The sequence below is a fragment of the Emydura macquarii genome, unplaced genomic scaffold (genome assembly GCF_026122565.2).
Source record: "Emydura macquarii macquarii isolate MOO-44397 ecotype Brisbane River unplaced genomic scaffold, CSIRO-AGI_Emac_v2 contig_1230, whole genome shotgun sequence".
Classification (NCBI taxonomy): Eukaryota; Metazoa; Chordata; order Testudines; family Chelidae; genus Emydura; species Emydura macquarii.
In genome coordinates, this window is record NW_027131367.1 from 22,964,691 (window position 1) to 22,989,738 (window position 25,048).

The 25,048-nt window shown below is 45.1% G+C and overlaps 1 protein-coding gene across 2 annotated transcripts in view; it reads left to right on the top strand.

Annotated features, from left to right (window-relative positions):
* The first annotated feature begins 3,836 nt into the window (after positions 1-3,836).
* Positions 3,837-25,048, top strand: part of CFAP52 (cilia and flagella associated protein 52) — a 36,524-nt gene continuing 15,312 nt past the window's right edge. Inside the window, exons 1-6 of one of the 2 annotated variants that reach the window (XM_067547884.1) lie at positions 3,837-3,943; positions 5,900-5,948; positions 7,123-7,259; positions 9,493-9,621; positions 14,831-14,930; positions 15,368-15,484. In XM_067547884.1, the coding sequence (XP_067403985.1) occupies positions 5,937-5,948; positions 7,123-7,259; positions 9,493-9,621; positions 14,831-14,930; positions 15,368-15,484 (495 nt within the window). In that variant the 5' untranslated portion in view covers positions 3,837-3,943; positions 5,900-5,936. Of the gene's footprint in view, positions 3,944-5,748; positions 5,949-7,122; positions 7,260-9,492; positions 9,622-14,830; positions 14,931-15,367; positions 15,485-25,048 lie in introns of both variants that reach the window. The other variant, XM_067547883.1, reaches the window with a different exon arrangement.

A 25,048-nucleotide genomic window follows, 5' to 3' on the forward strand; every position in this document is an offset into this window, starting at 1 on the left:
GAAAAAACAAAGCAGAGAGGGCTGGATGACTTAAAGGATTGGTAATAGGATATAAAGAGATCTTTCATTTACGTAAGGTACTTACTTACCATAGTATCTGAGCACTTCACAAGCTTTAATGTATTTATCCACCCTGCAACCCTGTGAGGTAAGGCAGCACTATTATCCCCATTGTACAGATGGGGAAGAGAGAGACTAAGTGACTTGCCCAAGGTCACACAGGAAGTATGTGGCACAGCAAGGAATTGAAATCAACTTTCCCAGGTTCTAGGCTAGTGCCCTAACCACAGAATCTTCCTTCATTTCTGTTGTGTTGATACTTGAATACAGCTCAGGTCAGCAGAGCCCAAACTTTGCTGCTACTTGATGGCTTATGTGAATGAGATGGTGGATCTCACTTCATTCTCCAGGGGACAGATAATCACAACACAAAAAACTACCAGCACAACTGTCATTATGTAATCCACTTATTGACAGTCTTACCAGAGAATCCTAGAATTAAAAGGGTCATTGAAGCCTGAATTTAACTGATTTGGTCCTTCCAAGTTAGGGTGGACACATTTTAAGACACCTATTTTTATTGAAGATGTTATAAAAATATATATAATAAGCCAAATTCACTGCAGTGTAACTCCAAAGAATCCCATGGATTTACATCAGGGATTAATTTAGCCTAATACATTTATTTTACTGTCCCATTATTATATATGGAGATGGGGAGCTCTAGAAATATGCACATACTCCCATGTTCATTTCAGTGCCCCAACATTTAGACATGAGCAGCACCACAGATATATGCATGTGATGAATTGGGAGTTCTGCATCTGTTTATTGCAAAGATAGTTTAATGAAGAAGGCTCTGGAAAAATCATGGAGCTGGTTGTCAAGGAATCCATTTTAAGGCACGTGGAAGGGAGGAAGGTGATCAGGAACAGTCAACATGGATTCACCAAGGGCAAGTCATGCCTGATCAATCTGATTGCCTTCTATGAAGAGGTGACTGGCTCTCTGGATGTGGAAAAAGCGGTGGATGTGATATACCTTGACTTTAGCAAAGCTTTTGATACAGTCTCTCACAGTATTCTTATCAGCAAGTTAAAGAAGTATGGGTTGGATGAATGGACTATAAAATGGACAGAAAGCTGGCTAGATCATTGGGCTCAACAGGTAGTTATCAATGGCTTGATGTCTAGCTGAAGCCGGTAACAAGTGGAGTGCCCCAGAGGTCGGTCCTGGGGCCGGTTTTGTTCGACATCTTCATTAATGATCTGGAGGATGGGGTAGATTGCAACCTCAGCAAGTCTGCAGATGACACTAAGCTAGGGGAGTGGAAGATATTTTGGAATGTAGGGATAGGATACAGAGTGACCTAGACAAATTGGAGGATTGGGCCAAAAGAAATCTGATGAGGTTCAACAAGGACAAGTGCAGTGTCCTGCACTTAGGATGGAAGAATCCTACGCACAGCTACAGACTGGGGACCGACTGGATTAGCAGCAGTTCTGCAGAAAAGGACCTGGGTGTTATGGATATGAGTCAGCAGTGTGCCCTTGTTGCCAAGAAGGCTAATAGCATATTGGACTGCATTAGTAGGAGCATTGCCAGCAGATGGAGGGAAGTGATTATTCCCCTCTATTTGGCATTGGTGAGGCCGCATTTGGAGTAGTGTGTCCAGTTTTGGGCCTCCACACTACAAAAAGGATGTGGAGTAGTTGGAGAGAGTCCAGTGGAGGGCAACAAAAATGATTAGGGGGCTGGAGCACAAGACTTATAAGGAGAGGCTGAGGGAACTAGGCTTGTTTAGTCTGCAAAAGAGAAGAATGAGGGGGGATTTGATAGCAGCCTTCAACTATCTGAAAGGGGGTTCCAGGGAGGATGGAGCTAGGCTGTTTGCAATGGTAGTAGATGACAGAACAAGGAGCAATGGTCTCAAGTTGCAGCGGGGAGGTCTAGGTTGGATATTAGGAGAAAGTTTTTCACTGGGAGGGTGGTGAAGCACTGGAATGAGTTACCTACGGAGGTGGTGGAATCTCCATCTTTAGAGGTTTTTAAGCTGCAGCTTGACAAAACCCTCACTGGGATGATTTGGTTAGTAAAGCTGCATTGAGGAGGTTCATTAGTGTGAAGGTACTGAACCACTGATGATTAGCTCTTTTAAATGGTTCCCTTCCAACTCTAATATTCTATAATTCCCTTCATTTTCTTTTTATAATCACACACACAGCAGGACATGCTTATCATCCATATCTGATGCAGGTACATAATCTGTGACACCTGATTATCACACTGATCATAATTATCATATCCACACACACACACACACACACATGCTTATCATGTTATCTTGTGATTATCACACTGATCATAATTATCATATTGTTATCTTGTGCTTCCCACATCTGCTTGTTATAGCCAGCTGCAGTCTTTTGTCTTTTACTTAGTTTGTAATCTGTTTGGGTCTGGGGCCATCTTTTTGTTATGTCTACACAGTGCCTAGCATAATGAGATCCCATCCCTGGTGGAGGCCTCAGTTTGTTTCCACGGTACAAATAAATGATAATATCCTTATGACAAACAAACACACATCTAAAGGATTTAGAAGAGAAAACTAATACCCCAGGTGGGTTGCACAGATTCCTTATAAGAAAGCTTCCTTTTCCTTGTAACAGGTAGAGCTGCCATATGAAAGTAAGGCAAATAAACTAGCACTCTCAAAAAGTAGAATATTTGGCTGCCCTGTCTTAGGAGAGGCAAAAAGTGGTGGCTTTGCTGTAAATTAAGAGAATCCTACTAAAAGAAGGTTACTGCTCACTGTAGCAGAGGGATGGGAGCAAGATAAACTGGGAAATAAAATGAGGGAATAACTGGATAATGCTGGACATTTTATTTACAAACATTAGTCTTGCTTGACAATGAGAAAAAAAAGTGTCAAGGAATATATACTCCACATTGACTCACCAAGATCAGCAAAGCTGGTGGCAACTTTCAGAACTCCTAAGTGACACTATGGGTGAATTGGTTAGCAGCAGCTATATAAATATTTGATCCTAGCATTACTCTTTCAGAAGAAATCTAAAAATACAGAAAAATAAGCAGCATATACAAATTTCTCCATTTAGAGCTTGATTGCCATGTACCTCCAGAAACCAGCAGAGCCTCAAGCTGGCTCCTGTCACAGCAACACTGGCAGCAAGCAATAGGGAACCAGGAGCGCTTGCTTTTTCCCATTGGCTCTGGCACTAGACCCAACTTGCAACGTTCTGGCTGGCCTGTGTCCCGCACTGCCCTCTGCTATGGGGCCCAATCAGGGATTTGACTGTCTAGCGCTCCAGTCCTATAGGCCAACTTGCTGTTTTAGACAGACCTTGACCTGATTCCATGGAGATCAACCACTAGCACCTTCCGCATGCAGGGTGCACCCCAGGGCGGGAGAGGAGATGCTGCCAGGTCCCCTGCCAGCAGGGCGCGCTGTGGGGTGGGGAAGCTGGGTCCCCTCCAGGTGGGGTGTGCTGTGCTGATGGGGTGGGAGGATGCTGGGTCACCCCCAGTGGGGGAGGGGATACATGGTCTTTCCAGGGCAGGTTGCGCCCACAAGAGCCTGCTGGTCTCTGGAGGCTGCACCCTGGATGGACGCTCAGGGTGGTTCCACAGCAAAGGGGGCTCACTGTGGGGTCATGACCTCTGCCCTCAGCCCTAGAAGATAGTGCGTTGGGGTCAAGACCACCTGCCCCTCTTCTCTAGGCCCAGCTTGTGATTCTGCGCATGCGCGGCCTACGGGGGGGGGGCGGCCGCTTGTGCGCAGGCGCGGTTTCCATAGTGCCAGGTGTACACAGCCACCGAGCCGGCCGGGTGCGCGCGGACGGCAGCGCCATGGCGGGGCAGGCGGGTCCCCAGGGCGACGCGCTGTGCGGGCTGGAGCTGCAGGCGGTCATCGGCTTCAACGGTACCGGGCGGGCCCGCACCGCACCGCACCCCGGGTGCCCAGCGCGCCTCCTTGGGGGGCGGGTTGGGGGGCTGCGGGCTCTAGCGGGTTGGGGCCCGGGTCGGGGGAGCTGTGGGCGGCAGCTCGGTGGGGTGGCGGGGCCAGGCTCGGCGGAGCTGTGGGACCCGGGCAGGCTGTGGCTGTGGCTGTGGCTGGGGAGGACGCTCACGGTCCATGTCAATCTCTGGTAAAAGGCCCCGCCCCCATCCCTGGGAGCGGTGACCTGCCTGTGTGGGTCCCGCGCACACCCTGTTTCTGCCCCCAGGCCAGGCCCCCTTCCTGTACCCTGCCACTCACTGTCACTATTAACAACATCTCCGCCTACAGAGCAGGGAAGTCACCCTCTCTCCCCATCCAGCCGCCTACAGCCCCCCAGGCTCTCACTCTGTCTCCTCCAACAGCCTCTTTTCATCCTCATGGCTCTTTGCCGTGGGTCTGGATTTGATAACCTCAAGGCGGGGTGCATCTCTTGGACCTGTCAGTACAGTGGCACACCTGCCTGCTGTGCTACATCAGTCATAACATCAGGACTCGGGTGTGATCCAGTGAAGTTTATGTTAGTTTCCAGAGGGATGGCCTTAGTTTTGAAATGCTTAGATCCAAAGGTTCAAATCCAGTTCTTGGCCTTGCCTATGTTTTGGGCATGGGTCTGAGGTGGATGCAACACAATTCCAGGCAGTTTATCATGCCTCTCCAGAGAAGAATTTTAAAACCAATCTTCCACGTGTGCGCTCTGTGTGAATGTTAAAATCCCACAGCACTTATCCTAAGAGCCAGGGTTTTGCCCTAGTGTTCTTGTCCAAAACTTTCTCTCCCCATATTGTTGCACAGTGTGCCGGTTATCTGCTAGGTTGCCCAGCTCTCTGCCCCTGAGGTGGATGCATTTTGATGCTGGTGAAGGGATATTAAGTTTGCAGAACTCCTTTCGTGTACCTTTACCACTATAAGCATTCAGTGATCTCTTCACCAGCCCTGAAATGCAAGTATTTACCTCAGATGCATGAAGAACATGGGTAAGGCCAACTTTTGGATTAGAACTTTTGGTTCCATGTATTTCAAGGGAGAGCAAAGGAGAGGGTTTGTTGGATGGAAAGAGAAACATGGGGAAATAGTGAAAGGGAGAGAATGAGTGTAGGAAAACGGAGGTGATGAATGTGGGAGAGGGAATAAATGAAGAAGAGAGGGAACAAAGGGGTAGATGGAATCGATTCCATTGATTGTACTTTTCTGGCCCCCATCATCATGGTATCTGAGCACCTCACAATCTTTAATATATTTATCCTCCTAACACCCCGTGAGACAGAGCAGTGCTATTATCCCCATTTTGCAGGTGGGAAACTGAGGCCCAAACAGTGTAAGTGAGTTGTCCAAGGTCACACAGGAAATCTCTGACAGAGCAGGGAATTGGACCCAGGTCTCCCAAGTCCAATGCTAGTGTCCTAACCATCCTTCCTGTCCCTGGAATGAGGATGAGTGTGCTCAAAGGTTATAAATCTGAGTTCTGGCAAGCCATTCCACTCAGGAAAAAAATGTAGTGTGATCACTGACTGTGATTTTCTGATTTAGAGGATAAAGAATAACTCTCTTCTGAAAATGATGCTTTGGCCAAACATAAGTTATGCTTTAGTCAGGCATAAGTTATTAGGCTCAATACTCGGGTAATTGGGTGTAATTTAAGGGCCTGTGATATGATGATCTAATGGTCCCTTCTGGCCTTAAAATCTGTGAATCAATGAATTATCTCTCTTACTCCCTTTCTGTTGTAGGGCATATACCGTCTGGTCTGATCTGCCACCCTGATCGGGAACATTTTATCTATCCTCTGGGATGTACTGTAATTATTCAAGGACTGAACAATAACACACAATCTTTTCTGCACGGCCACACTAACAATGTCTCCTGTGTTGCTGTGTCTAGGAGTGGATGTTTAGTTGCTTCTGGACAGGTCACTTTCATGGGCTTCAAGGTGAGCAACATTTTTTAAATGATTATTTTAATCTTTGGAGGATTCTAATAACGACTTGGGGTAAGTATCAAACTGAAATCTTCCTCATCAGGGGACTGATCTTGTAGTCCATAGTCATGCGTGTAGTTCTGTTGACTTAGTAGCAAAAAGTCTGTAGCAGCAGGCCCTGTTAGTTTTAACTATATTAGAATAGGCTAACTATGTTAGAGCTGAGCTTTTGGCAGTGGGAGTTCTTGTTTGTTTAAACAATAATTGAAGTTTTCATTTTGAGGGGAAAACATAAGTACTAGAAGAGGAAAAGCATTTCAGGGGACTGGGAGGCATGGCTACGGGACATGGTACTCCTGGATCTCTCTCTAAATTGCTATGTGACCTTAAGCAAGTCACTTAGGGAAATATTTTCCAAAATGCCTAAGTCCCATTTTCAAAAGTTATTTAGGCGCCCAAGTCCCATTAGGCTGCTAAATGTACAATCACTTTTGAAAATGGGACTTAGGCTCCAGAGTCACTTAAGTGCTTTTGAAAATTTCACTAGGTACCTAACTGCATCTTTAAACACCTAAAGATCTTTGAAAATCTGGCCCTTTGTTTTGCCTATTTCACTGGAATTAATGAATTAATCACTCTTTGTAAGGTACCCTGAGATCCTTGGAGGAAAGGGGCAGTAGCATCACACGGTATTTTAAAATGTCCAGTTTTGGACCTCTCAATCTTGTATGTTGTCCCTCTTTGTCCTGTTGGCCCTGATGTTACACTGACTCAAAAATGAAACACAATATTAAACTTTTCTTTTGACATGTCTCTTAGACCAGGTCTACCAAACAGACTTCTGCCAGCATCACAAAGACAGTCAGGGGTGTGAAAATGAGAGATCTCTGACCAATGTAGCTAGGTTGGCAGAAGCACCTAGTATAGGTGGAGCTATGCCAATAAAGCTACCCTTTTGCTAGTATAGTTTAGAGGTGGGGGACTAGTTTTACTATACTGGTATAAAAGCAGCTTTGCTGGTAAAACATGCTGCTATTCCTATACTGGTAAAGTACTCCTAGTGTAGACATGGTCTTAGTGTGGCCTCATACAAATGGCATCCTGGGCTGGAAAGAAGCCTAACTTAGAAACACCTTTTGGACCTAAGAACTTGAGGATATTCTAACTAATGTTCTTTGGGCCCCAGGCAGATATTATTCTGTGGGACTACAAGAAGAAGGAATTGCTTGCTCGGCTGTCACTTCACAAGGGGAAAATTGAAAAACTGGCGTTCTCTCCAAATGACCTTTACTTGGTGTCACTGGGAGGCCAGGATGATGGCAGGTAACAAGACCGAATTTTGAATCTCCCTCCTCTTCCCCCCCCCCCCCCATCAAAAAATTCATGTAAGCAGAGAGCCAGGTGAAAGAGAAACCTCCCATGTCTGAGGACCAAATAAATGAAGGCAAAAAAGCTGCTGGCAGCTTCCTCTCCTCCTTCTCTGAGTTTGATTCCCAGCAGAGCCCAAAATGCAGAGGGGACTCTATACTGTTGGTATACCGTGCAGTTCTATCATATACAATGTAATTCACACTAATTTACATTCAGGCCCCTGACACATCACCTCTGAACCTTAATGCCTGAATTTTAGGGAATCTATTTGGCTTAATATATGGGCATGAAGAAGGTATAAATTACAGCAGTGTAGACTCCTCAGGACTCCCCTTTGAATTTGGCCTAGAGAGACAGTCAGGAGCACACTCACCTTCTAGGTCCTTATGACAGAATTATTTGCCAGTCACATTCCCATGCAGTTAGAGGGGCTGGCAGCTGCAGTGGTTTTTCTGCACATTGTGTATTAAACCTCTCCCCATCAGTCCTTGGATGGGGCCTATACACCCAGTTATAAACCCAGGAAAAAGCATTTATGTCTTTAATGATGAGGTTCTCTGGGGAGCTATGGAATGGTTTGAAAGCATAGGCCTTCTCATGGGAGAAAACTGTGCATCTTTCTGCAGATATTTCCATCAGTGAGTTCTGCTCTGGGCCGTGTTACATCCCATCCAATTTTTATTTGAAATATGCTATTTATACTATATGGTAAAATGAGCACACAAATAACAGAAGGAATCTTGAGTACACGCAGGGCAATATATAATTTTTTTAAACTCTGAGTCAATTAAGAAGAGATGAAAGTGCAGGAATACTATTGTAGCACAGATGAGAACCAGATGTAGGGCCCAGTCCTACAAACACTTATTACTGGGTGTAATGCTTACTTGACTTCAGTCAGGACTTCTGCCCCTGGTGCTTACTCAGTGTTTGCATGGCTGGGCCCTATTTCAGGGAAGTTGTGTGTGGCTCTCACACCATATTTGATTCTTGACTTGCATCATCTCTGTTACTCCACTCCTTGCCAGTCAAAACCCAAAGATGTGAAATGGTAGGGTGTCTTTCTGGTGGGTGTCATACTTTCAGGGTAATTGGACTGTATTTTTCCCTCCATAGTCCCTCGAAGGCACCCACTTAAAGGTTTCCATCTTTCAGCCGTCACCTCTCCTTGGCAGAGGTGTCTCACTCATGTCTCACTCCCTTTTGACCAGGGTTTTTAAAGCTGCACAGCTCCATGATTTACACGGTCATATCCCCAGAAAGTCAGGCTGCCTAAAAGGCAGTGCCTGCATTTTGCCTTCTCTCAAAGGCCTCTGACCAGTGTATTGCCAGCAGTTACAAGTTACAGCGCAGCTCCTTCTAAGCAAACACCTTTATTCTTAAGGTGAAAGCATTAGAGAAAAAACATATTAAAACAATACAACAAACTATACACATGCTGAAAAGCTTACCAATTCCAGCCTACGGGTTTTGGCAGGTTTCAGTCCTTCAAAACTCACAACTGGGTTTTCCCTATGATTTCGTTCATTTGTCTTAGAACCAGAACAAAGGCCCTGAGTCAGTTTAAACTTGGGCTTTTTATCCAAAAGTCCTTTCTTCATATGTTGGTCTCTGGAGAACCGAGTTTGAACCAGCTATATGAGCATCCCCAGGAGGCAGTACCTCTCTGGAGGTGTTATAACCTGAGTGATTTGCCATAATCTTCCCCTGTTTCTGTTTTCATTTCCTGGAGGAGCTGTTGTAAGCCCCCCCTCTGCAGAGTGCATACAGTCCCTGTCCCACAGTGGTAAATAAACCATTCATACACTTAATACAAGGTGGTCTCCAAAAGATATTGCAAGAAGTTGCCCCATCTGTCACAGTGGGGATAGGAGGAGATCCACCAGATCAATTTCTACAATTTCATGATTAGAATCTTGACCAACAGAGGTTAAAAGGCTAGTATACAAACCCATTAAGATGCTTTATGAACAAGGGACATGAATTGCAATCCTATATATATATATATATATGTCCAAAAAGTGTGGGTGAAAGTTTTCCATGGTTATAATCTCTGCAAAGTGACCCCAAGCTTGGATTCATAAGGCAACATATTTGGGAAGTTAGCCTCATTCTACTGATTTGTGGCATTTTCTTATGATTTAAACAAATTGAAACTATTTTTTAAACTCTTCTTTTCCTGCAGTGTGGTTGTATGGAGCATAGCTAAGAGAGAGGCCATCTGTGGCAGCCCTGCTTCAGCCCGTAGTGCTGGAAATGCTACCGTCCTGGCATTCTCCAACTCCAGAGATGAGACGTTCGTTAGTGCTGGAAAGTAAGGTCTTGCCTATCTGACAAAAGAGAACTGTTGAGGGTTGAAAAAAACCATAAACCTATTTCCTTCTGCAAAGACTTTTTACCTAGAAGGAAGGAAAGTTAAGCAACATGGAGTGTTAATGTTTTTTCCTATCACTGTCAAGGAGACTATGAATATCCATCAGCTTGTCCCTTACAGGCATTTCTGCTTGTTCTGCACAAAGAGTGTTTTCAAAGCAGTGCACAGGGAACTGTGTGCATCACTTCTGTCACTGATGGCAGGGGTTTGTATTCAGCGCTTTCCATGCAGCAATTAAAATATTTGCTTCCTAATATTTACACGGGAAGAGCAGTTGATAAATGGCTCTGAACAATGGCATGTTAATGCAGGAACAGTGACATCTCAGAGATTGTTGGATTTTTTTTCTTACCTGCACTGGCCGTGGTGATGTGCAGGTATCAGCTCCATATGGTCTAAAAGAGGTCTTCAGTACAAAACAGTCACATTTCCACATTTACATTTTTTTTAAAGTGATCACTACATGTTCAGGGAACAAAGCATGCGAGATCAGGGGGCGATGGCACAGGAGTGGAGTGACATGAAGGGAGTTGAAGATAAGGGTGGGATGAGGGGGAGGGAAGGGAAGAGGTGAGAAAAAGCTGCAATTCCTTTTCAGTTTTATCATTGTAAATACTTCCAGCTCTGGTTCTACAGCCCCAGCCAAGCTCTCTTGTTACACTCTGCACCAGGAGGTAGAAATAGAGAAGCAAACTGCTCACTTTGACATATTCCCCAGGTCCTTGTGCTCTCTGTTTGTTACTGTGCCTTGGCAGTAGAACAGTTCTGAGCAGCATCCTCATTCTTTCTTCACTTACATAGTAGTCCTATCTGATCATAAGATAGTAGAGTAGATTCATAGATTCCTAGGCCAGAAGGGTCCATTATGATCAACTAGTCTGACCTACTGTATAACACAGGCCATAGAACTTCCCCCCAAAATTCCTAGAGCAGATCTTTTAGAAAAACGTCTACTCTTGATTTAAAAATTGCCAGTAATGGAGAATTCACCACAACCCTTGGTAAATTGTTCCAATGGTTAATTACCTTCCCTATTAAAAATGTACACCTTATGTCCAGTCTGAATTTGTCTAGCTTCAACTTCCAGCCATTGAATTGTACTCTACTAGTTTGAAGAGCCCATTGTCAAATATTTGTTCCCCATGTAGATTCTTACAGACTGTAATCAAGTCATTCCTTAATCTTCTCTGTGGTAGCTAAATAGATTGAGTTCCTGGAGCCTATCACTGTAAGGCATGATTTCTAATCCTTTAATCATTCTCGTGGCTCTTCCCTGAATCCTTTCCAATTTATCAATATCCTTTTTGATTTGCAGACACTAGAACAAGAGACAGTATTCCAGCAGAAGAGTTCCAGAGGGGTAGCCGTGTTAGTCTGTATACAGCAAAAACAACGAGAGTTCTGTAGCACTTTAAAGACTAACAAATTTAATGTCAGTAGGCATAAGCTTTCGTGGGCTTCAGCCCATTTCCTCAGATGCAGTTGATAGAAATAATACAGCAAATATTGGCAACATATATAGGAGGCAACATATACATATCCAAAGGCATAGACAACAATGTGGTAGGTGGATGAAAGCCAGGTACTTGAGGCCTAATGACAACCATTGAGTAGGAGATGAGAATGGGTGATCAGAGCAAATTACTTCTTGTAATGAGATAGCCATTCCAAATCCCTGTTTAAACCCAGTTTGAATGTGTCAAGTTTGCAGATAATTTCTAACTTAGCAGTTTTTCTTTGAAGTCTGTTTTTGAAATTTTTTTGTAGAAGTATAGCAACTTTCAGGTCAGAGATATAATGTCCTGGGAGATTGAAGTGTTCTCCGACTGGTTTATGGATGTTATTATTTTTTATGTCTGATTTGTGTCCATTTATCCTTGTGTGTAGTGATAGTCCAGTTTGGCCAATGTACATGGCAGAGGGGCATTGCTGGCACATGATGGCATATATCACATTAGTGAATGTGCAGGTGAATGAGCCCCTTATGGTGTGATTGATGTGGTTAGGACCAGTGATGCTGTCACTAGAGTCGATGTGTGGGCAGAGCTGGCAACGGGGTTTGTTGCAGGGATAGGTTCCTGGATTGGACTTCTTGTAGGGTGTATGGTTGCTGGTGAGTATTTGCTTCAGGTTGGGGGGTGTCTGTAAGCCAGGATGGGTCTGTAGCCCACTGCCTGAGCGAGAGACGGATCATCTGCTAGGATAGGTTGTAGATCTTTAATGATGTGTTGGAGAGATTTTAGCTGGGGGCTGTAGGTGATGGCCAGTGGTGTTCTGTTTTCTTTATAGGGTTTGTCCTGTAGTAGGTGACTTCTGGGTACCCGTCTGGCTCTGTCAATTTTTTTCTTCACCTCCCCAGGTGGGTGTTGTAGTTTTAAGAATGTTTTATGGAGTTCCTGTAGGTGTTTGTCTCTGTCTGAGGGATCGGCGCAAATCCGGTTGTATCTTAAGGCTTGGCTGTAGACAATGGATTGTGTAATGTGTCCAGGGTGGAAGCTGGAGGCATGAAGATACGTATTGTGGTAAGTTGGTTTTCGGTATAGGGTGATATTAATGTGACCATCCTTTATTTGTATTTGAAGTGGATTTCTTATTTGTATTGAAGTGGATTTCTTGTGTGGACTGGTCCAGGCTGAGGTTGATAGTGGAATGGAAATTATTGAAATCCCGGTGAAATTCTTCGAGGGATTCTTTCCCGTGGATCCAGATGATGAAAATGTCATCAATGTAGTGTAGGTAAAGAAGAGGTGTTTGGGGTTGAGTTTTGAGGAAGCGTTGTTCTAGGTCAGCCATAAAAATTTTGGCATACTGTGGGGCCATGAGGGTGCCCATAGCTGTGCCACTGACTTGGAGGTATAGATTGTCTCCAAATCTGAAGTAGTTGTGGGTCAGGACAAAGTCCAGCTGTCAGGTGTGACATATCATCATCAGGGAAAATGTTCTTGATGGCTTGAAGTCCATCTTTGTGTGGAATGTTGTTGTAGAGAGCTCCTACATCCATAGTAGCTAGGATGGTGTTTTCTGGGAGATCACCGATTGATTGTAGTTTTCTCAGGAAGTCAGTGGTATCACGAAGATAGCTAGGAGTGCTAGTGGCATAGGGCCTGAGGAGTATTCTAGCAGTGGCTGCACTAGTGCCAAACACAGAGATTAAATAACTTCTCTGCTCCTACTCAAGATTCCCCTGTTTATGCATCCCAGGATTACGTTAGTCCTTTTGGGCACAGCATTACACTGTGAGCTTCTGTTCATCTGATTATCCACACCACCCCCAAAACTTTTTCAGAGTCACTGCTTTCCAGGCTAGAGTCCCCCAGCCTATAAGTAGGGCCTCCATTCTTTCTTCCCTAGGTGTATACATTTACATTTAGCCATATTAAAACACACACTGTTTGCTTACACCCAGCTTACCAAGTGATCTAGATGGCTCTGAATCCATGACCTGCCTTCTTCATTAATTACCACTTCCCCAATTTTTGTGTCATCTGCAAACTTTAGCAGTGGTAATTTTAAGTTTTCTTCCAGGTCATTGATAAAAATGTTAAATAGCATAGGACCAAGAACTGATTCCTGTGGGACCCTACTGGAAACAGACCCTCTCAATGATGATTCCCCATAAAAGGAATGCAGGAGTCCTGTGCAAAAAATAGCATTGTCTCATGTAATTAAAGACTGTATCATAATGCATCAGCACAAGAGGACTGAATTAACGTTCATGGGCAGCTCTCATTCTGGCATTTCCTAACTTTTGAGTGTTTGAGTTTTCAACTTGAATGTTCTTTTAACTTAGTTTTTATGGGTAATAAATAATATGATGGCTTCTGTGTTGCTAATAAAGTTATAATAATAGAAAATAGTCTCGAATGCCCTGGACAGTTTTGTTCAACGTCTTCATAAATGATCTGGAGGATGGAGTGGATTGCACCCTCAGCAAGTTTGCAGATGACACTAAGCTGGGGGGAGTGGTAGATACGCTGGAGGGTAGGGATAGGATACAGAGTGACCTAGACAAATTGGAGGATTGGGCCAAAAGAAATCTGATGAGGTTCAACAAGGACAAGTGCAGAGTCCTGCACTTAGGATGGAAGAATCCCATGCACTGCTACAGACTGGAGACCGAATGGCTATTCAGCAGTTCTGCAGAAAAGGATCTGGGGGTTAGAGTGGACAAGAAGCTGGATATGAATCAACAGTTTGCCCTTATTGTCAAGAAGGCTAACAGCATATTGGGCTGCATTAGTAGGAGCATTGCCAGCAGATCGCGGGAAGTGATTATTCCCTTCAATTCGGCACTGGTGAGGCCACATCTGGAGTATTGTGTCTAGCTTTGGGCCCCCCACTACAGAAAGAATGTGGAGAAATTGGAGAGTCCAGCAGAGGGCAATGAAAATGAGAGGCTGAGGGAACTAGGCTTGTTTAGTCTGCAGAAGAGATGGGGGGGTGGGGGGTGGGAGGGGATTCAACTACCTGAAGGGGAGTTCCAGGGAGGATAGAGCTAGGCTGTTCTCAATGGTAGTAGATGACAGAACTAGGAGCGATGGGCTCAGGTTGCAGCGGGGAGGTCTAGGTTGGATATTAGGAAAAAACTTTTCACTAGGTGGGTGGTGAAGCACTGGAATGTGTTATGGAGGGACGTGATGGAATCTCTATCCTTAGAGGTTTATAAGGCCCAGCTTGACAAAGCCCTGGCTGGGACAATTTAGTTGGGGTTGGTCCTGCTTCGAGCAGGGGGTTGGACTAGGTGACCTCTTGAGGTCCCTTCCAACCCTAATATTCTAAGATTCTATGACAGTCCCTTTTCTACTATCAGAAATAATCTGAGCCACCAGGGCCCCACAGTGCATGTACCTTTGAGTAATGGAAGGTGTCTAGGTCATTATTTGTTTCCCAAGAGCATAGTTTGTACTTCTATCAGATAAGTCAACATGGTGTAAGAGGTGCAGTAGAAGTTACCGTAAACCTACCTTATAAGAAGGACAGATTTCTTTTTTGCCTTTCTAAAATTGTACTTTTTTCCTTTTTATATTAAGAAGATGGGGGATCCGAGCCATAACATACTAAATGTCCTTTATGAACACTGATGTCTCTGAGATGTTTTAATACAGCTGCATATATAAATGTGTTTATGATATGTATTCTTTGGCTACAGTGGGACTATTCGAGTATGGGAACTAGATCTACCAAATCGAAAAATTTGGCCAACTGAATGCCAAACAGGGCAGCTGAAAAGAGTAATCACATGTATCATGGTAAGTGTTCTTCTGTAGAAACTATACAGCTAAACAGACTTATGGGTGATGGAGACCATTTGTAATAATGCCAGTTATAACCATATGAAGAATGTAGCAGGCTGTGTCCTATAGTATTTTTCTCCCGGGAAAGGATTATTTTGACTGCTTCTGAAGAGAAGCAAACTATGTTTTAGCCAGAGGCTCTGCACCCACAAAATCTCTTTTCTGCTTATGAACATTATCAGTATTTAGTTAGGAAAATATCTTAACTTTCAACAGAGCTCTGGAGCATTTTGTGTGTGATTGTACACAAACTTTACCCACATCACCTCCAAATAAAATCTGGGCGGTATGCTGAAGTGATTCCACTCATACACCACAATGATGGGCATGGAATAAATGTCTAGCTAGATAGATGATTTTATCCTGATCTACTTATTTAAACCTTCCCCCAGATGGCGGAAGATGATAGTTACTTCTATGTTGGCACTTCCAGTGGAGATATCCTGAAATTGAATATGAAAAGCAAACTGATGAGTGACTATGGACCGGTGAAGGAGAAATTCAGCCTGGTGAGTGGCGTCCATGTAGGGTTTTGCTAACCCCAACAACTTTTCATGTAGCTTTTCTCCTGCCTCCAATCTCCTCCTCTCTTTGTTGGTAACTGACATGGGAGCATTTTCCCCTCCTCCTAGAGCCTCCCTGAAGCTGATTCAGAAACTAATTCCAGTTCTGTGCTATTAGTTCCTTTTGAATGGTGTAATTGACCCTGAGCCCAAAGACTGAGTTTACTGGCTCAGCTCTGTTCAGCTTCGTCTGGTTCAGCATCTGCTCTCTCCCTGTGTATTCCCAAAGCTGGGTTTTATCCATAGCTCTTGTGCCTTCCTGCAGATTCTCTTATCAAGTTCAGTATAAGATGAAGGTATTACAAAGACAGAGCAAGGCCATAAGAATGCAAATGCTCTTGATTTTACCAATGCAGATTAAAAGCACCAAGGGAGTTCCATTTCACAAAGAAAGGAGAAGTTAGCTTTGGCAGCTATTTCCTCTGCTGTACTTAGCTCACTTGTACTTTCTTTAACCAAGGTCTACAGTAATAATGGAAAGGACCTAAGAGGTAGGGATAACCAGATTACATATAACAATTGCTGAATAGATTGGATGTTGGGCAGTGTTCGACATCTGAATTCAGCCAAATAATTTTCAGTGGGATTGGGTCTTCAGCCTGCTTCCCCTGATGCGATGTTAGCAGTTAACAGTCCCACTAACTGGCAATTTCTCCTCCCAACCATGTTGGAAGGTTGGGGACAGAGCGGAAAATAACCCTCCTGCAAGCATGGTGTCCCCATCCCCAATCCTTTCCTCTGGCTTAATAGGGAAGAGGAGAGACTATATTCCTTGGCCTCATCAGATAGAACCAACACATCCTTTTATCCACCCAGTTTCTAGCAACCTCCAAGGCATCTGGAAGTGGAGGTACACCTTTCTCTGCCCTCAGAAATCAGCTCTAGATTAGTATGTGGTGGGAGGAGACTCCAGGGACAGTGGAGAGGAACTATTCTAGAGAAAAGTGCTGTAGAAAATGTCCATTAGTAAATGATGAAATGGAAACAGACTGGTTTAAATCTTCTCCATTAGTTTCTGATGCCAGGAGAGGAGCAGAACCTTGTTTGCGGGGAGGGCCATGATATAGGCAGGGCTGGTAGCGCTGCCTACTGTTAAAATTGCCCACATTTCCCAATGTAAGACCCTGTTTTCTGTTGCGTATAACTTTGCCAAGCTTTAACCATTTGGGCCAAAATTTTCCATGCTGCATCTCATCTGCCTCATGTTGAATTTTTTGGAAAATTTCAGCCAAAATGGTTCAGCCGTTTCCCAGAACAAAGCTGGAGGAAAATATGTTGTTTTGCCCAGGTGAAAAAATTCTAGTGCTCTTTCCTTTGAAATGCTCTAGTGCCGCCATGCTTTGAAGCAGATATTTGAAATTTGGTAGTGGCGTGACCTTTGTATCAGGGATGTGCCTTTTGCTGTCCCTATGAAAATCTGCCCAATTCTGTCTCAGTTATAAGCCTTTGAAAATCACGTATTTCACATATGCTCAGTAGAGACTTTCTAGAGCTGAACAGCTAAAATCTTGGAAGATTCCATCCTCACTGAGCCATGTTTAAGCTTCTCACAGCTCCCAGTGCTGACTGGACTGCACTATTCGTACAGAGCAACTGAGCATGCTCCAGCCCAGGGCTACAGGGGCTCCTAGGGACTTTCATGTAATGGTTGCTCCCTGTTTCTCCAGGCTGGGGTGGGGCTGGGCATTGGACCTGAGAGCAGGAGCTTGGCTCTTCTGTGCGCTCAGTGTACTTAGATTGTAAGCTCCTTGCGGCAGTGTAAACAGTGAGCCACCCAGTGGTGTCTAGTGGACAGGCAGGGGTTTCTTGTGCCCCCCTCCTGCACTAGGATAGCGGGATCTAGGCTTTTGAATAATCAAGGTCTGCTCCCATAGGCATCTTGTCTTAAATGAAGGCCCCTGATGTGTACTATCTGGTGTAGGGGAGTCCAGGTCCACCCTCTCCACCAAGCTCCGGTCCAGGACAGAAAGTGTCAGGCTTGAGGGAAGCGGGCAGAAGAGTGTGTGCCCACTAGAGAACACACTCTTTCAGAGCTTGGAATGGAACCCAAGATTCACGAGTCTTACTACTCCTCTGCTATCAGCAAACATCTATGAAACTGTGGGTATGTCTACTCTGTGGAGTGAAGTCGATTTATTTTAAATCGACTTTCACCTGCTGAATTTTAGAAATCGCAGGAGCGTGATCACATCATGCTCATTGCGCCGGGGTATTGCGTCCCCACTAGCCGCACTTGGGTTGACAATCAAAGCAGTGCACTGTTGGTAGCTATCCCACAGTACAACTAGACACAGAGGCTTTTGGGAAGGTTGTCGTCCTCCCATGATGCAACGTGCTCCCTCCCTTCTTGTCCCAAACAAACGGACAAACACTTTTTCGCACCGTTTTTCTAAACTCTTCAGTCTCTGCTGCACGCACACCGTTGCTGAAGAGGCGTGGAGCCCACTCAGCTCTGCACTATCATTGTGGGCATCACAAATACCTCATGACTTATCCTGCAGTACTTTCAAGGCCAAGACAGGAGCTACAGCGTGGAAAATTGCAGTGTTACTGAGGCCACCCTGCTACAAGCCATAAAGCGAAGCAATTCCCATTTGCTGCAGGTTGTCATGCACCATCTTCAGTCTGTGAAGCGCCGGTTCTGGTCCCGGGAAACGAGCACTGACTGGTGGGACCGCGTCGTTATGAAAGTGTGGGATGATGAACAGTGGCTGCAGAACTTTTGTATGTAAAAGGCCACTTTCTTTGAACTTTGGACAGAGCTGTCCCCAGCCCTGAAGTGCATGAATACTTGCTTGAGACCTGCTTGGACAGTGGAGAAGCGAGTGGCCACTGCTCTGTGGAAGCTAGCAACCCCAGACTGCTGCTGGTCAGTTGGGAATCAATTTGGAGTCAGTAAATCCACCGTGGGACCTGCTGTGATGCAAGTGTGCCAGGCCATTAATAGACTTCTGCTAAGAAGGATAGTGACTTTGGGAAACGTGCAGGACGTAGTGGACAGGTTTGCTGCAGTGGGGTTCCCAAACTGTGGGGGGACGATAGATGGCATGCATATCCCTATCTTAGCACCGGACCACCTTGCCCCAGAGTTACATAAACCAAAAGGGATATTTCTCAATGGTGTTGCAGGCACTTGTGGATCACAGAGGACATTTCACCGACATCAGTGTGGGGTAGTCTAGAAAGGTGCATGTCGCACGCATCTTTAGGAACTCAGGTCTGTTAAAAAAGATGCAGGCGGCACTTTCTTCCCTTATCCAAAAATAAGTATTGGCGATGTTGAAATGCCAATAGGGATCCTGGAGGATCCTGCCTACCCCTTGTTCCCCTGGCTAATGAAGCCATTCACTGGGCACCTGGACAGTGAGAAGGAGCGTTTCAATAATAGGCTCGGCAAGTGCAGCATGGTGATGGAATGTGCATTTTGCCGCTTAAAGGCAAGATGGCACTGCTTGCTCACTGGGTTAGATCTCAGTGGCTGCAACATCCCAACTGTTATTTCTGCCTGCTGTGTGCTCCATAATGTGAGTAAAACAAAGGGGGAAAAGTTCCCCCAGAGTTAGGTCATGGAGGCTGATAGGCTGGCCGCAAATTTTGAGCAGTGTTATGCTAAGAGCCAACCGCAGAGTGCTGCACCTCAGGGAAGCGTTGAAAACCCGTTTTTGCAATGAACTGCAGTAATGTCCGTCTGTCAGTACTGTGCCTTCCCTTCCCATCCCCCCACCCTGTACCATCAGTCCCTTCCCCTTCTTTCCCCACCAGCAATCCCTGAGCTCTGCATGAATAAAGATAAATATTTTTTAAAGCAGTAAAGTTTTATTGGTGACCCATTACAGTGGGGGGAAAGGAAGATAATTTAACATTCTCATCAGGCTGCTTGAGCAGCCAGTGCAAAGTGTGACTGTACAAGCAGCAAATCACACACATTCCTGGTTCTTCAAGGGGCCGTCATCTCTTTCTGCTCACCTCCATGGGTGTGGAGTGCAGCACATACTGCACCCCGCTCAATCTTCTCCTAGAGTGCGTGAGGTGGGGGCTAGGAAACAGCTTGTTGGCTGAGCGTTTTGCAGATGCTGCAGAGGGAGTCTACTTGGAGCTCTACCAGATGCCTCAGCATGTCAGACTGATCCCCCATAATATGCAACATCCTGTTATGTTGCGCACTCCTGCTCCTATGCTGATTTTCTGTGTTCCATGTCCATATTTAGTTTTTCTGACAAGGACCATCCTCCAGGCTCTGAGCTCTGTGTCAGCAGCTGTGGAGATGTTCATTATTTCACTGAACATGTCATCCCGAGGTCTTTTTTCTGCTTCCTAATCTGGGAAAGGCGCTCTGCGGGAGTGGAAACTGGGATGAAGGTCGAGGTGTCTACTGTAAGGCAAGCAAAGCAAAAAGTTCTCTCTTCGAGTGATTGCTCATATGCATTCCAACATAGGTGAGTGCGCGCCCCGTGCACGAGTCTCCTGAAGCTTTTTTGCCCTAGCAACCCCTGCAGGGTCAGCTCCGACACCCCCTGGAGTGCCACACTCATACCGCGGTATACATGGCGCCATCGACCCCGCGGGTCCCCAGTTCCTTCTTTCCGCCCATGACGGTAGCTGGAACGCTTGCCCCTTGCTAGCTGCCATTGTTAGCTTACCCCATAGGAATAAAAGAAATGTTACATTGTAAAAAGAATTCCCAGGCAAAGCCAGACCCGCATACCAATCTGTACCTATCGCACGGGTCGGAGTGCCGTTCCAGACAGGGTAAGTAAGGGGCCCTTGCATCCATTACAGGGAAGTCTGTATAGCACTAATTTCCTCAATCCACACATAATCAAGGAAAAGGATCACTGGGCTTCTCTTTACCATCCTAAAGACCGGTTTGGGAGGAGTTGATCAAATGGGATTGGAGGAGGGTGTGGGTGAAGTGTCGCTGGAGGAGAAAAAAAAAAAAAGGGGGCACCAGTTCCCAGACCCATAACGCCCATGCCAACAATGTCATGGCTAGGAAATATCTGTGTAGGGGCCCAGGGACACCATCCATGGCGGGGGAATAACACACAGTGACTATGTTGGTCAGGTACTGTAAACTTGCGCCATCTTCCCTAGGTGACCATGTGTGATATCAGTCTCCTAAGGGTAACGCAAGCGGAAAGGGAAGATTTCCGTCAAGCATGGGGTACAGGCCTGGCCCTTATGCTGCTATGCTGTGTTCTGCAATGATGCCTGCTCATTTAATAGCAGAGTGGCAGGGAAAAGTGTCCTGCCGTGGCAGAAGAAATAAGGCTACCCTCCCCATAAACCTTCTGCAAAGGATTGCAGAGTACCTACATGAAAGTTTCCTTGAGATATTCACGGAGGAGTCTTAGAGAATCCCTGTGCACATAAATAGTCTGTTTAGGGAGTAATCCTCTGCTTAAGTTTACCAACCCCTAGCAAACCCATCCTCTCAAACTCCCCTTTCCCCCAAAATAAGAAGCTGGACTGCGGCCATGATCAGAGAAATGCGATTTGCTATACACACTCACTAGATGTGCATCTCGGTCTGTAACGCTGTCCTGTTCCCAGCTGTGCTGCTCTGGGGTAACGAACAGGTCCTGGGTCTCTGGGAGAATGGATACCCTGCTCTCCTGCCCCCTGTTCTCCTCCTCATCCACAGAGAGTCCTCCTCATTCATCCTGGACTGGGATTCTTCAAAGGTATCATTGCTGCGAAGTGGCACAGTGATGGGGTCACCATCGAGACTCGCATGCAGCTCCTTATAAAAGCAGCACGTCTTCAGTGATGAGCCAGAACAACTGTTCACCTCGCTAGCTTTCTGATATGCCTGCCTCAGCTCTTTGATTTTAATACGGCACTGCTGCGCGTCCCTGTTGTGGCCCTTCTCCACCCTACCATGCAATATCTTCTTGTAGATATTTAAATTTCTTTTGCTGATTTGGCGCGGAGCCAGAACAGACTCTTCACCCCACACGCTGATGAGATCCAAGACTTCAGGTCGACTTCAGGTGGGAGCGCCTTTGGGGCGTGCAGTCACCATAAGCAGTTCAGCTACAAAGCTCTCTCCACATTGACCAAACAGAAAATGGGAATTCAAAATTTACTGGGGCTTGAGAGAAGGAGCTGTTTCCTGTTTACGTGGCCATGGTGCAGCAGAGTGCAAATGTCCAGAGTGGTCACAACAAAGCATTATGGGATACCTCCTGGAAGCCAATGATGTCCATTTACATTGCACTCTGCTTACACTGATGCTCGTTCGATCCATAGAATTCAACTTTAGCATAACACCACTTGCAGAGATGGTTTTTTTAAGTCGAATTTTACTGCGATTTAGGTCAGCAGAACTGACATGCCAGTGGAGAAGCATACTTTAGGTGGTCGACGTAAGCCGCGTTATGTCAACCACCATTGTCAGTGTAGACCAGGCCTCACAAGCAAAGTGCATGTCCCATCCCACTCTAGTGCTGATCCACATGGCCGATGAGAACGTACTACTGCTATCAGTTAGTCCATTAGCTGATGCAGCAGAGATCTGTGCAATGGATCTAAAGGTTCCAACACTGCTGAGGACCATATAGGCATCAATATGGTTCCACATGATGGATTTCAGTTCTATGCTTTTTTAAAAATGTAAGAAATTACACACAAAATACCAATGTTCAAGGAACATTATTAAGGTTGCAAAGTCAAGCACTGAAAAGTAGGAAAATGCCAGAATCAGGAAGACGAACCAGAACTGAAGAATCTGTTCAAACCAGTATTTTTACATGAACCAGAATTGAACTGGAAACATAATTTTGTCCTACTTACTGAACCTGAACCTGAACCAAACTGAAAAAAAAAATTGGGTTACCGGTTAAAATAAAGGTTCAGTGTTTTTGAAGCTCAATATTTTAAAATACTACTGTGGACTTATTTTCATTATAACACGAGACAACAAAATACAAATAGGCATGTGATTGCTACCAGAAAGGCTTGCCCCAGTATACTGATAAGAAAATGAGATTAGAAGGTTAGTCCACAAGAGTAGGGAGGCAGAAGTGGAAACGCCACATGAGGTTTCTCTGAAATACTCATCCCTTCCTAGGGAGAGAAGAGGTGGAGTGCTTCCTGGTCCCAGGAGTTAACGAGAAGGAAGAAGGTAATGGGTTCCCCAACCCTTCTCACCCAAGATATGCCTCCTCCTACCCATCCTCAATCCCTGGGGCAGTTCCTCCCTGCAGTTGCCCCACTTAAAGCAGGGTCCATGCCCCAAACTCAAATGTATCCTTTCACTGCAGACATCCTATATGACAGAGCAAATATTAGAAGATGAGATTTTTAGATTGCTCAGACAAATTGTTTGTAAAAAAAATCAAATTTATTGGACAACACAAAAATACTAAGAAAACATAAAATTAAAAAATAAATAGTCAAAAATCAAAATAGTTTAAATTTCAACTCTCATTTTTTAATTTACTTCCACTAAGATTGAAATTCGATTTGAATCAGTAACTGAACTATTTTATTTTGTTTTGATAGCTTGAGCCAGAACTGGACACAAACCTGAACAAAACCAAAATAAATACCAGTCTGACTCCCTGGCCAGAATGAAGGTTGCCTGTGCAACCTTAATGTGCTCCCTTTGTGCGTATGCATTATAATACAGTCTTTAATTACATGACATAGTATTTTTTCACAGGACCCCTGCATCATTCAGTGCACAAGATGAAAGGTGCTCACTTAATGAACAGCTCTTCAGTATTTTGTTTTCTCATTATTCAATGTGTGGCCCAAAACCATATTTACAGCACACTATTTAGACCCTACTCTGAAGACAGCCTTATTAACTTCTTCATGGATTTTTCTATGACACTCATCACTATAATATCTGAATGCTTCACAAACATGAATTAATTTATGTTTACAACACCCCTGTAAGGTGAGGGATGGTATTAGCCCAGTGGTTCCCAAACCGTGGGTCATGACCCCAAATGTGTTGGATAAATGGACTATATGGGTGCGTAGGTGGATGGGTTGCATGATTGGTCTATAAGGTAGATAGAAAGCTGGCTAGATCATTGGGCTCAGCGAGTAGTGATCAACGGCTTGATATCTAGTTGGCAGCCAATAATAAGCGGAGTGACCCAGGGGTCAGTTCTGTGGCTGGTTTTGTTCAACGTCTTCATAAATGATCTGGAGGATGGGGTGGATTGCACCCTCAGCAAGTTTGCAGGTAACACTAAGCTGGGGGGAGTGCTAGATACCCTGGAGGGTAGGGATAGAATACAGAATGACTTAGACAAATTAGAGGGGGCCAAAAGAAATCTGAAGAGGTTCAACAAGGATAAGTGTAGAGTCCTGCACTTAGGACAGAAGAATCCCATGCACTGCTACAGACTGGGGACTAACTGCATAAGCAGCAGTTCTGCAGAAAAGGACGGGGGGGTTACAGTGGACAAAAAGCTGGATATAAGTCAACGGTGTGCCCTTGTTGCCAAGAAGACTAACAGCATATTGGGTTGCATTAGTAGAAGCATTGCCAACCGATCGAGGGAAGTGATTATTTCCCTGTGTTCGGTACTGGTGAGGCCACATCTGGAGTATTGTGTCCAGTTTTGGGCCGGCCCCCCATTACAGAAAAGGTTTGGACAAATTGGAGAGAATCCAGCGGAGGGCAATGAAAATGATTAGGGGGCTAAGGCACATGACTTCTGAGGAGAGGCTGAGGGAACTGGGCTTGTTTAGTCTGCAGAAGAGAAGAGTGAGGGGGGATTTGATAACAGCCTTCAACAACCTGAGGCGGGGTTCAAGGGAGGATGGAGCTAGGTTGTTCTGAATGATGGCAGATGACAGAACTAGGAGCAATGGTCTCAAGTTGCAGTGAGGGAGGTCTAGGTTGGATATTATGAAAAACTTTTTCACTAGGAGGGTGGTGAAGCCCTGGAATGGGTTACCTAGGAAGTTGATGGACTTTCCATCCTCCGAGGTTTTTAAGGCCCAGGTTGACAAAGCCCTGGCTGGGATGATTTGGTTGGGGTTGGTCCTGCTTTGAACAAGGGGGTTGGACTAGATGAACTCCTGTGGTCCCTTTCTTCCCTAAGCTTCTATGATTCTATGCAGTCACACCGTCAGCATGGGGTTGCAGCGATCCCTAGTATGCCGGGGATACCATGTTGCTCTGCACAGTATGACCTTGCATGTATGGTGTGTGCAAGATCACCATGCATGGAGAACGCCATTTTGCTCTACAAAAAGGGAAAGATGCTCCTAGCGTCACAGCAAAATGCAAGGTGAAACAGATTGCTCAGCATAAATAGTTAGCACATATTGTAAGGGACCATTCAGGGTAGCATGCCCTGGTAACACCTCTGCAGTCATAAAAGATGGGGTTATTGGGTTACAGATTGTTATAATAAGCCATAAATCCAGTGTCTCTGTTCAGCCCATGATTTTTGGCGTCTAGCACAGTAATGAATTTAAACCCCCAAGCTCGTATTTGGAAAGTGTTGTGCAGTCTCCTTTGAGAATGAGGACTGATAGATC